At 41.3% G+C, this 12985-nt stretch overlaps 3 protein-coding genes across 3 annotated transcripts; 1 reads left to right on the forward strand and 2 right to left on the reverse strand.

Moving 5' to 3' along the window:
• Nucleotides 1-352: 352 nt before the first annotated feature.
• LOC129617408 (uncharacterized) lies at nt 353-3030 on the reverse strand (the record flags this gene model as incomplete). The annotated part of the gene is made up of 6 exons (XM_055532643.1): nt 2412-3030; nt 2058-2158; nt 1935-2012; nt 1518-1810; nt 681-1362; nt 353-598 (listed from the first exon to the last, which is right to left on the reverse strand). Coding segments are annotated over exons 1-6 (2019 nt in total), but the record flags the coding sequence as incomplete, so codon positions are not given.
• Nucleotides 3031-4062: 1032 nt separating this feature from the next.
• On the reverse strand, nt 4063-4512 carry LOC129617409 (uncharacterized). Its single transcript, XM_055532644.1, has 2 exons — nt 4257-4512; nt 4063-4169 (listed from the first exon to the last, which is right to left on the reverse strand). The coding sequence occupies exons 1-2, from the start codon at nt 4510-4512 to the stop codon at nt 4063-4065; spliced, it is 363 nt and encodes a 120-aa protein (XP_055388619.1).
• A 7026-nt stretch (nt 4513-11538) lies between these two features.
• LOC129617410 (uncharacterized) lies at nt 11539-12694 on the forward strand. Its single transcript, XM_055532646.1, is given in 8 exon segments — nt 11539-11730; nt 11732-11872; nt 12041-12163; nt 12225-12303; nt 12306-12325; nt 12417-12549; nt 12552-12607; nt 12680-12694. Coding segments are annotated over 8 exon segments (759 nt in total).
• The last annotated feature ends 291 nt before the right edge of the window (nt 12695-12985 follow it).

The raw sequence follows: 12985 nt of genomic DNA on the forward strand, positions 1-12985 counted from the left end.
TGGTGCCGAGCATCAAGCAGAGAAGCAAGACGAACGACACTGTGCGGCTGAATAAATTAATTCTAACCAAAAAGAAAGACAGCTTGGAAACATATTCTACAGCGAATATCTAAACAAGAAACATGCAATTGCTATGGAAAGCAATTGAGAGGAAAAGACTGCACGAAAGAAAATCAATGATGATCCTAAAAGACGAACAGAAGATATAGAAGAGTCGAATGACAGAAAGAAGAAATTGAGATCAAATCAGCAAGCACTTTGCGATCATTTTCTTATCTTCGAATATTTGTTTTTTTTGTCGTACCTGTTTTTAACAATTCTTGTCATGTAGTCGATCTCTATACTGACTGACTCTATACTTCAATCCTCCATCAAATCGAGGTTGCTCCGAATTATATTTGGGATGATGAGAGTTGTTGTTTGGACCCTCAGCCTGAGGGGATTGTCGAAATCCTCCACGACCACGGGGTGATCTTCCCCCCCTTCCGTTTCCAAAATTCTTGAAACCCCCACCATTGAACCTTCCCCCCCGGCCACCTCTGTTTCCTCCATAAAATCCGCGTGATTGATTCCCAGGTGATGCCATTCGCGCCAAGCCCTGAGTCAACAAATCATGAATAACCAACCAAAGATGAATACTTCGATAAACAGATGAAGACAAATATCTTAAATTCACTTACAAGAAGATCGTCGGGCGGCGTTTGGCCAACATCAGCGATGACTGACGAAATCTCCTTCGCCATTCTGAACTTCTCTGCGTCGTTGATCCCATCGTTGAAGAGCGTTATCGCAGTCCCTTGAGCCCCAGCTCTTCCAGTTCGTCCAATACGGTGAATATAATCTTCAATGGTCTTTGGGACATCAAAATTGATAACGAGATCGATATTTTTGATATCTAATCCACGCGATGCAACATCTGTTGCGATTAGTGTGTTTACTCGTCCGCTCTTAAAATCTCCAAGAATCCGATCACGTTCTCGTTGTTCCTTATCCCCGTGGATGGATGCAATTTTGACGCCAGGTAATCGATTTCTCTGAAGACTGTCCCGAAGAATGTCACAACCACGCTTCGTTTCGCAGAAAATCAAGATCTTTTTATTCGATGGTCCGGATGTCACTTCGCCTGGAATGCTGCTCAGGTGTTGGAGCAATCTCGGAAATCGCGCATTATCGGGACAAACTTCGACGATTTGACGAATACATGTGTTTGCTTGGAGATCATGAGAACCAACAGTTACGCGAACTGGATCGTAGCGACAGAAATCACGCGCCAAGTTTTGGATTTCCTTTGGCCACGTGGCTGACCACATCAGAGTCTGACGATCAGGTCGAATTTGTGAAACAATTTTCCTGATTTGAGGCCTGCGACAAAGTCATCATGAAAGATAAATAAGATTGTATCATGAAATCTTTCTTGCTCATCATCAAGTCTTATTATGCATCATCATCATATATATCATCAAGTCTTTCTCATCTTATTAGCATCATCATCATATTTATCATCAAGTCTTTCTTACTCGAATCCCATATCAAGCATCCGATCAGCCTCATCGAGTACCAAGTAAGTCACGCGTTTTAGATTTGTGGTTTTCGTTTCGAGGAAGTCAAGCAACCTTCCTGGTGTTGCGATGCAAATATGAACGCCATTTTGGAGAGCCATCGCTTGGGGTCCTCGCTGCACCCCGCCATAAACGCAAACGACTCGAAGACGATTTGGGTCAACTGCCGCGAACCGGAATGCCTCTTTTTCAATTTGCATGGCCAATTCTCTCGTTGGCGCCAACACAAGGACCAAAGGACCATCAAAACTCTATCAGAATCAAGACGTCATACAAAAGTCGAAATATCATACAAAAGTCGAAATATCAAGATATCAGCACTTGTCTCCCTTGATGCTACCAAGTGTCCCAATCTGAATGAGAAATTCGACTTACTCGCAGCGGCGGCTGTTTTTCAATATGAATAATTCCTGGAAGCAAGTAAGCAAGGGTTTTTCCCGAGCCGGTTTGGGCCTACAAATCGATAACTCGACAATGCGATATCTGGGTGGAACGTACAATCCCAATCATATCACGGCTTGACAACGCACTTGGCCATCCACAACATTGAATTGGAGTCGGTGATGAATACAGGCGGTACAATTCACCAATCATCCAATCTGAAAGAAATACAATTGAGAGAGACTATCAACCAGGCATTTGAAAAAACATATCGACTATTGATGAAACCACCAGAGAGTGAGACATTTTATCAAGCAAAGAGACTTTATAGGAGTGATGGAGTATCGTCCAGTCAGCTATACATAAATAAATCATCCATGAATCCGAAAGAGATTTCCTTTCGTTGACGCGAAAATGAGTTTATTTGCATCATCGATTCTGAATATTCTAGATCTTCCAATTTGTCAATACCTGGAAATGGAGCGTGATCGAAGCTCTGGATTGGATTTGGGACAGGCTTTCCATGGGCTTGGACGGTGATCTCCATATCACGATACATTTGTTTAACATCTTCATCAGATAATTTCGCTACATCGGGATGTTCCGTATATCCACAATAATTTGCTTCTTCCAGATGTTCATTCTCCCATAGAACTGGTTCAAGATGCATTCCCGCACTCAATTGGTCTTTATTATAAGGTCGAAATTTCATCGAATAATTATTGAAGGACGAACGATCCGCGTGGGACTGCTCGAATCTTTGGGACTCAAACTGTCCGTTCATTGGAAATTGGCGATTCCCAAAATGGTCATAGCGGGAAACCGGTTGGGAATGTGGGAAAGAAGGAAAGTTACGCGACGAATCCGTGTAATTATTATTTGAGTGATGATGGACATTCGGAGTCTTCGGCAACATTCGATGAATCCCCACTTGGTAATCAGAAGACCGTTGATGTTGTCGATCAACGTCAAATCCACGTGGTCGACGTTCTTGCTGACGTCCACGTTGAAACTGAGAGTTGTAAGCGGGTTGATCAAAATGGCCGCGAACAGGATTTACAGGTATCGAAGATTGCATTGGATTTGACATAACGGACAGAAAAGGAACCTTACAAATAAATCAAACAAAAACAATACAAGTTATAGGATCCTTCTGTTCTCCGTTTCAGTTTTTCAATGTTTTCTTCTTCGCCACGAAGCGCCCTTTCCCTTAACAGGACAGGTCCTATTGAGCTGCATGACTTTTCCAGGACCACTAATGTTGACACAAGAGATTGGGACCGATCTTTGTTTTTGAAAAGAATTCGCGATCAGTTGGAGTTTTCGAGAAAAGCAAAATGCACGCAGACACCAACACGTTCTATCTGCCATAACTTCTGGAGCGCGAACGACGTGAATAACTGTGGCTCCGACGGTCATCACGATGATCTGACACAAAAAAACCAGTTGTTTTCAAATGTTTGACTCTGTTGTTGCAGATATTCTTTATACGCTCAGTCTCACCTCTGCGCGAATATCCCCGACGATCTCCATCAATACGGCGCGACCCACTCGATGAATAGTAAGGATCACGACGACGTTCATGATAACCATCACGATCACTCCGATCGCGTCGTCCATAATGATCAGGTCCTCTTGATCGATTTCCTCCACCTCCTCCTCCTAAAGTATCACACTCAGATGATTCTCTAGATATAATGAAATGAATGATCTCAAGACGTATTCTGTCATTCAATGACGTTGCAGAGCTTCAATGCCCTCTATTAACCAACGATTGCTAACATTCAAATAAAACTGACCTCCGTAGGGTTTTCGTGTACACAGCGACCTCATAACATCAGGCTACGAACGACACAAGAACCCGCAAAGAGCTTTAGCGGCGGCTTTACTGCTTTGATTTGTCTTTTTTCTATTTTTCTTTGTATGTCTTTTTCTATATTCTTTGTATGTTGCTACGACCATTAAACAGCGGCACAATACTAGAGAGAACCGATGCAATGACTCTATCAAGGTGCCTTACTGTCTTGCGACGGTCTTGAGCAAGAAGGACGGTGACCTGCACGGAAGTGGATTCCATAATAACAAAAACTTCATGGGCTTAAATATTGCTACATTCTATTCTTCAGAGCTCATTACTTTCAGGCCGTTCTATGACATCGATGTCTCTTACTTCATTTCCATCAACCACCGTCTTGTGTACACTTTTAACTGCAACTCCCGCATCATCAGCTGAACAAACAAGAAATGTTGAGAAAAATACAATCCTGGATCAGCTCCATTGTTCAGATTCCAGACTGTGCTGATGAAGCACCATACCGGAAAAAAACTCCACGAAGGCAAAGCCTCTTGGCCTTCTTGAGAAGTAGTCGAGTGGGATATAAACATCTCGCACTGCTCCATATTTTTCGAAAATTTTTCTGACTTTGGCAGGAGAGGTTTCAAATTTAAGATTTTTTATTAAGACGCTTTTCCCTTCAGCTGTTGGATCTGAGTCCTCATTTCTAGAATGAGCTCGAGAGTCACTGGGGTCCTCATTTGCATGATGACGGTCTGTATCGCCATTCTCGGACATTTTCGCAGCCTCCGTGCCTTGTTTTGTTTGGGGGACAGTACAGAAACCTCATATCCCAAAAACCAGAAAAAACAGAATCTATTAGTAAATTCCAGGTCCTGTAAGAAAAGAGTGTTTGCTGGCGTGACGAACAATTGTGGCACTATCAAGCACACACTTGTATAATAGTATCCACAGAATGCACCCACTCCAAGTCCAAGCGCTAGAGAGCATCTGAAAGGAGATTCGCAACTATTTGTCACTCCTTCAATGATTTTATGACATTCAAAGGAAGAAGTCCGCCCAACACGTGAACTCTTTTGGGACTTCATCACAGCTCTATGACGGACCCTTCAAGTGTGCGAGCAGTGAATGAAGCTTGTTTTCGAAGGAAAACATCTTGGCGAATTCTTGACCAATGAAACGAGATCCATCCAAAAATACCCCAAACTGTTAAGAGGCAAGTTCCTGACAATGGTTGGAACATTTGTTTTTTGTCGCCCTCGTGAACAACAAGCTCTTTCATACTAGAATACTTTGATAAGCTGAACGTAGATCTTACCAACGACCGTAAATCCCAGCAAAACTGGGCCAGTGCGCCTGCGAGAGGACATGAATGGATTTCATAGAGTGACCACTGTTGTGTTTACCTAACAGCGTGGCCTAAACAGATTCCTGCAGCAGCTCCACTGCATAATTTGACAGTCATTGCTTGTGTTAGATCCATACCAACATGTTGAACTTCATCTTTATGTTTTAAGTATTCTGTTGCTCTCAAATCAGTTTGAGTTAATAATTGCTGATTGACTTGCCGATCGATTGGTTGGTCGAATGGCTTATAAATAGGTTGATCATCTTGGGACGCTAAACAGTACACAACCCCACTCCCAAGTGTCAAACGCTTCAATGCATTTCGACCGAAGTACAACATATTCACCATTTTTTCAAAAAAGGTCTCCTGTCACAGAAAACAAAACCTATTCATTATTATTCAGAGCTTAACACCTTTGATTCGAAATCATTCCAATTTTCTGTCAATTCTACTCCATTCAATGCTACTCTGTGTATTTCCTCCGAACATTTCGTCAGAGTGTTCCCATTCAATGAAGTGCAAACCACATCATCGTGATGATCATTGGATTCATCTTCTCCGTTTATCGATTCTTTATTCTCAGAATTATCTTCCATACAATCTGATGATGGTTTCGCTGCTTGTGGAACCGCTTTTGTGAATGACCACCAGTTCCATGAAAATCCGGACTTTTGTGGTTCCTTCAGTTCACTTGTTCTTGTTTTTGTGATACCTTTCGACCGCACTGTCCCAAATCGCGATCTGATTGACCGAGTTCGAAGAAGCACAGGGGTTGGAGTATCTGATGGCTTGGGTGCTTCTTCCTGTTTGTTGATTATTTCTGTTTCTTTTTCGAGTGATTCGTGGGATGTCGGAGGAGTTGGATGAACCTTCTTCCGTCCGCGCGATATTTTAAGTAGCGAAATGAATAGGTCTTTATAAGAGGCGGGACGTTGGCGACCTACAGAATTGGGACATGTTAACGATAGCATTGGGACACGGAAAAACAAGACAGAGACAAGGTGAATGAATGTCCCTTACAGTTGAGAAAGGGATGGTGAAGAAGCTCGTTGGCAGTCATCCTGAAAGCAATTTTGAAAATCATCAACACGCATTCATTATAAATTCGATGAATTTCGATAAATACATGCATTCGAGCGAAGAGATTGAATTTCCTCTGTATCAATGCATTATCACCTTTTTGTCGGATCGCGTTGAAGACAGTGTGCAACAAAGTCTTTCAATTCCGTCGAAAACTTCATTTCTACCATTTTGGATGGAGGACGGTCGGTTTTGATCAATTTTGACGGATCTGGTCCTCTCGAACTTTTTCCCTCTGGAGGAACGTTTGTTGTTTGTATCTCCATTGCAGCTATTTCAGTGCTCAATGGAATGTGTTGAGAGGAGGAGAGAGTCCATGGAGTCGTACTATCGGCAGGATCCACAAATCCGTCGGGATCCCCCTTCGCTCGACCATAAAGGGATTCTCTTCCACCTAAACGTCCCGCTGGAAATATTCCATCTTGAAGTCGAGGCTCAAACAATCCATCAGAGACAATCAATTGGACAATCTGAAAAGACAAAATCACTTTCAGAAATCCCTTCCGTCTCAGAAATCATTTTTGTCTCTCTCTTTTTTTCGATACGCGGTGTACGACACAGTGACAACAGACTAACTGCTGGATTATCGATCAGACCCATGTAGCGCGTATTTTCAACTCACTTCCTCAATTCGCTTTCCATGAAATTCTGGAGGGAGTCCAGCTGTTGCCATTTCTAATGCGGTGATTCCTAGACTCCTAGAATAATGAGGAGGAATTTGATAAATTCCTAAAAAAGTAACTATTATGAATATAAAAGTATTTTGATAAATTTCAACGGCTACGATGACCATAAAATATTTATAAATCAAATATTCAAAAATCAAATATATATTTCTTTAGAGAGTATTTATGAATATTGAGATTGTGTGGAATGACATTAAATAGAGTTCTTCCATTTGAAACGTACCAAATATCAGCGCTTATTTCTTCCCCGTCTTCAAGACTGAGAGCCTCTGGTGGCATCCATTGAGGGGTTCCGAAATAAGCGCGACTCTTCTGACCTGAAGAAGTTTTTGATTAAAGGAAACAGATCACTTTCTTCTAACCTTTTCTCGTAATCGTTGAAACACCAAAATCTACTAATTTTGCAACCGCTTCGGATGAGAGAAGGATGTTTGACGCTTTAATGTCGCGATGGATGCAGGATGCTCCACTTCCACCAATAAACGTCCCTTCATGAAGGGCAGCCAACGCAGAAAGTACATCAGAGAGAATGGAGGCAATCACGGGTTCAGGTAAGGGGCCAAAATCGGTGTAAAGGCGATGAACAGAACCAACAAGGAATTCTTGAACAATAACGAGAAACGTTCCGGACTCAGTTGTTGTCGAAAATGATTCTATGGACTCGGCGATTGAAAGATGATCCGCTTGAGAGAGAAGCGCGGCCTCAAGACAAATTCGCTCTAGATCATCTTTATCGCCGCCCTCTATTTGATTAATATTTATTATTTTAACGGCAACTGTGATATTCGTTTCAATCGATTGAACCTTCTGAGCAGGTGCTATATGCTTCTTGGAGAGTTGAGGACTTCGAGGTGACTTTGCAACTGGAGTGTCTTCAACATTTTCCACCTTTTTTTCACTCGGAATTTTAAGAAATCTACCAAAAAATCTAGAGACGGTTAATCCAAATCCTTTTTTTGCTGACAAATCAAATCGAGAAGGTTGTGGTTGCACGAAACTTTTCTCTTCAGAAGATTTTGGGACGAATGAGGCAGATGTTTGCGGTTGTGCCTGTCTTGTATCCGACCGAGGCGACACACTAAGAACATGTGTCTCTGGCGAACGCATCGAAGCAATCAGCGCTCGACGCTTTTCTGCAGCTGAGTTGTCGATTTCAGAAGGTTTTGTTTTGTTGGTTCCCTGCAATGGCGATTCAACAACACTTGAAGAATTTCGGATGGGAGACGGAAAAGATTCTTCCAATGACATGAGAACCTTCGCTTGATAAACAACACCATGGGAGCCGCAATTAATAACGCGCTCTAAAACATATCTGCAAAAAAAACGAAAAAAAAAAACAACATAGAAAAAAGAGTTTGAAATCATGTTTCTCAAAACGACTCACGAGAAGCCGATTTTTTCATTCAAAACTGAAGATTGGGGAGATTCATTCCGAATGATCGTTCCCAATGGAAATGTGGCTGAAATAGTCCCAAAGGATGGAATCACTGTTGAGAGGGCTTTCAGTCTGTTATATGCACCACCAGGCTCGACGGTTGGTGATTGACTCGATGCCTGAATTGGAGTTTGGAATGTTTGCTGGTTCTCTTCAGCCATCCACACAACATCCTCAATGAATGGTGGCTGAGTTGGGACTTCGTTGTTCTCGATCTTATCGTTGTTTTCGTTGTTCTCGATCTCATTGTTGTTTTCGTTGTTCTCGCTTCCATCGTTGTTGTTTTCACTTTCAGATTTATTCAAGGTTTGTTCTCCATTTAACATTCTTGGCGCGCCTGCTGATCTTGAGCCACTCGATCGGGTTGAGCTGCGTCCTAAATTTGGAATTTCAATCAAACTTTGTTGATCTTCATCACTGTCTGTATGTTGTTCATCACTTTGGCTTTCTTGAGAATTTTCATCACTTTGGCATTCTGGATAATTTTCATAACTTTGGCTTTCTTGGCACTCATCATAAGTTTGGCCTTCTTGAGAATTTTCATAAGTACGGCACTCTTCATCAATTTGAATCTCTTCTTTTATTTGAAGTTCAGAAGATGATCCGCTGATTGCAGGAGTGACGAGAAAATGAGAAAATTCAATTGATGAGTTGCTTGTTGATGAGTTGCTTGAAACATCTGAAGATGGGGGAACGAATCGAAGATCTTGAGAAGAAACACAAGCTGGAAGAAATTCAGCAGGAGTAGGAAGTAAATTCTGTGGTGGTGATAAAGAAGGACGCTCTGAGGATTGGGACAAGGGAACTCGATGATTGGACGGATAGAAGGAGAGTCTTCTGGATCGCCAACGCTGATGGTGACGATGAGATCTCGAATTGGGACATAGAGAGAGCAGGATGACGGTATAGATAATGACGGTATAGATAATGATGATATTGTCTTATTGGGTGAGGAATCCAAGAGTCCATTGCACAGAATGGGAAGAGAACGAGGGCGATACAAGTGTGTAGAACTATGGCAAGGAGATGCTATTTGGGATTGACCAGAGCAGGAATAGATCGAAAGAGATGAAGGATGGAGTTGTTCCATAGTCTGGTGTGTTGTTTGTTTCGTTTCCATTTAAATGGTCTTCAAATACTGTCACAGACGGTGATCCGTCACCATGAGACTGTTTCCTCTTTCCTATCCCCACAGAGATTTTGCAATTATGGATGGATTGATCTACAAAAATTTCCAGTTCGTATTCCCATCCCGTTCCATGTTCCTGGGAATCATTCATGGAAGCCCTTCCCGTATCCATTCCCAAATCAGTCCTTTGTGGATCCTCGCATCATCCTCATTGGATCCCAAATGGTCAACTGATTCCTGGCTCTCAGACATTTCCTCAGATTATATCGGACATTCAATGTCGTCGGGATCGAGGAGGCAAGAAGCTGAAACGTCGTAATCGTCTGCTACGATCGAAAAGATGGGAAGCGATGCGGAAGTTTGAAGCTGTGAAGAGCGTGACCGCTACAAAGGGGAGAATCCTTCGAGAATAACAAAAAAAGAACCAATCAGTCCCGGATCCTTTGCAAAGAACAGACAGCGTTATCGCCGACACGGAAGGTTCAAAAAAGATCACAGAGCATGAGGAAAAAAACGAAATGGAAGGCTAGATAAGATCAATGTCGTGCGCGTCTAGAGCGTTTCTTTGATTAAAGCTTCGATCATTCCATGAATACGATTGATGTCCTTCTTCATAATTCTGTTGATTCTGTTGATCATATTGTTGTTTGACACTCGGTGTTGCCCCACACTCAAAAGGATTTCCGGCAGCATGAATAAATGAGAGTGAACTTGGATGGCTGAGGACTGATTTCTCAGAATCATCATATCTATCCACTCCCGGATTGAATAATCGTGATAATTCAAAGAAGAATTCTCTTTCAATTCGATTTAATGCATTAAATATTGATTGAATGAAATTATCTCGTTCTTCTAAAAGTTTTTGAACTTCAACATTCAGTTCAGATGTTATCACTTCAAATTCGAGTCTTGCCTGAATAGAATTCAAAATACAGAAGTCATGTTGAATAAATCATCTAATATCCTCAAAGTCGAATATCCAATATCCTCATCAAAGTATCAATATCTGAGTGAAAACAGCATTTTACCTTTTCCGCCTTATTTTGGCGTTCAACGACTCGCAAATCGCCCGTTTGAAGAGCTCGATTCAACTGTAGAACAGAAATTGACGGAAATTGGGGACTCAGCTCAACAATTCACCTTTTTTTCTTCGTCATCCATCCGCTGATAACATCGGTCGCGTGCTTCGAACTTTTTTGCACTAATTGATAAAATTGAATAAAAAAATCGCAACAAGTGCAACTCACCTTGAGAAATGCTCGCCAATCTATTTTTAATGTCATAGTTAATTTGCTGGAGAGTTCCAACTTTGCTATCGACTAAAAGATAATTGTGGAAAGATCATTGTCGAATGATAAACTCTCAAATATGGAAATGAAGAAATCTGACTTACTTTGTTGAAGTAAATCTGAGTGACACTTGGAGTATGATGCCGTTGAGTTATTCAACTCTTCTCCATCTGAAAACAATCGTTGAAGAATTGACTGAATGGAGAACCAGTGAAGAATTGAGAAGTAAATAAGCGAGAAGTGAATGAATAATTGAGAAGTGAATGAAGGAATGAAAACAAGTCACACCTTCTTACATGATCCGTTTGCAGTGATCATTGCCAGATTAACAGCTTCAAGTTCCTTGGCTCTTAAGAGTTCTAACATTTTGTTGAAATGGTTTGCATTCCCTTCTATTGAAACAACCAATCGACTAAAATTGTCAATTGTGTGCCGAGTGTTTGAAAAAGTGTCGTTCTAAAAATAACATCCTAAAAGCGACAATATCTCTCTTTCACTTACGGCAATTGGTGGAGCCTTTCCAGTGATCGTATCCTTAACCCATTGAAATTGTTCATTTGTCACTTTGCTTGCAGTCTTGTACCATGATTTGAATTTCGAGTCAAGACTGCCAGACATCCTAACAAAAGATATTATGGATGAGTTTTCCAGTCCCCAAGATCTGTATCCATCTGGTCTCAATCGTGGACATTTCTATCCACTTTGAATGAGAATCGACGAAGTATGTCGAATTTAAATCAATTATCCTCTTTTCATGATGATCCTATAGGGATCCCCATGGGATATCCATAGGAGGATATCATAGGATCTGTATAGGATCCCCATAGCTCTATGATATGAACCACCCTTTGTATTTGTCCCAATCTCCACTTCTCTCTCGTCAGAAAATCAAGAAATGGCAGGAGGAACACCCCAAGCGTCCATTTTTCTCGTTAGAGTTCTTTCCTCCAAAAACAGAAATGGGTGTTTTGAATTTGTATGATCGCTTTGATCGGTTTACTCTTCTCAATCCTCTCTGGATCGATATGGACGTGGGGGGCTGGAGGGACAACATCAGAAAAGACACTCGAATTGTCAGCTCATGCGTTAAAATTTCATGGTTTAGAGCCTCTGATGCATTTGACGTGTACGAACATGTCAGAAAGACTGCTTGAAGAAACGCTTGCTCGAGTGAGTAATGATGATGAAGAACTATGAAGGATTTCTTTCTCGAACACTTTTCGGGAAGCGGCTTTAATAGACGAATGTCCCAAACCTACGGACAAAAGAAACGTCTTGTTGCAGGAAATTGATGACTCTGTCCTTCTATTGATTTTTATTGATTTCTGTTTGTTGCAGTGCGTTCAAAAAGGTATCCGTAATCTTCTTGCCCTTCGAGGTGATCCTCCGACGGACAACGCGGATTGGAGAGCAGGTGAAGGTCGATTTCAATATGCAATTGATCTTGTAAAGTACATTAAGGTAATTTTGACGTGTCGAGTTATCTATTTGTATTTTGTGCACTTTTCTTTTTTTTTTGTAGGAAAGATATGGAGATTATTTTTGTGTTGCTGTTGCTGGATATCCAGAGGGGCATTTGGAAAATCCAAGTGTGGAAGATGATTGAAAAGACTGAAAGAAAAAGTAAGTTTCCGCAGAATTTCCATTTTTACCTCTGTTGGCCGGTTTATCCATTTCTCTAATGACCGATTAATCCATTTTTCTATTGCTACAGGTTGATGCTGGAGCTAGTCTCATTCTAACTCAACTGTTCTATGATGTTGAACAATTTGCGTCGTTCCTAAGGAGATGTCGAGCGATAGGAATCACCGTACCTGTTCTTCCGGGCGTGCTCCCCATTCAATCATACGCGGATTCAAACGCTTCACTTCATTTTGTCGCACGAAAGTTCCCCAAGAAGTTACCGTGAGTGAAATTTCAGAATAGCGAAAGACTTTTCAATCATCAATATGATGTTATAAACAATTTCCACAACAGGAAATATCACATTGATACAACGCAACAGGAATATGTAGATGATTTATATTTTCCACAATCGATAATCCATATTTTCATAAGGGGAATATCTACATTCTATAGATTCAAGCAACGGTAGTATTTAGAGTGCAATTGTCTTGTTTCAGTGGTTTCAGAGAAACTGGTTGTGTGCTTAGGATAAACTCGAGACGATCAAAGACGACGATCAAAAAGTGAAGGATTTCGGAATAGAGTTGGCAATAAAGGTTCGTCATCATGAAATTGTTTATTCGAGCGATTGAGTTTCTTGATTGTCATTGAATCATC

Source organism: Condylostylus longicornis, unplaced genomic scaffold (assembly GCF_029603195.1).
Source record: "Condylostylus longicornis isolate FDR11 unplaced genomic scaffold, ASM2960319v2 ptg000526l, whole genome shotgun sequence".
Lineage (NCBI taxonomy): Eukaryota > Metazoa > Arthropoda > Insecta > Diptera > Dolichopodidae > Condylostylus > Condylostylus longicornis.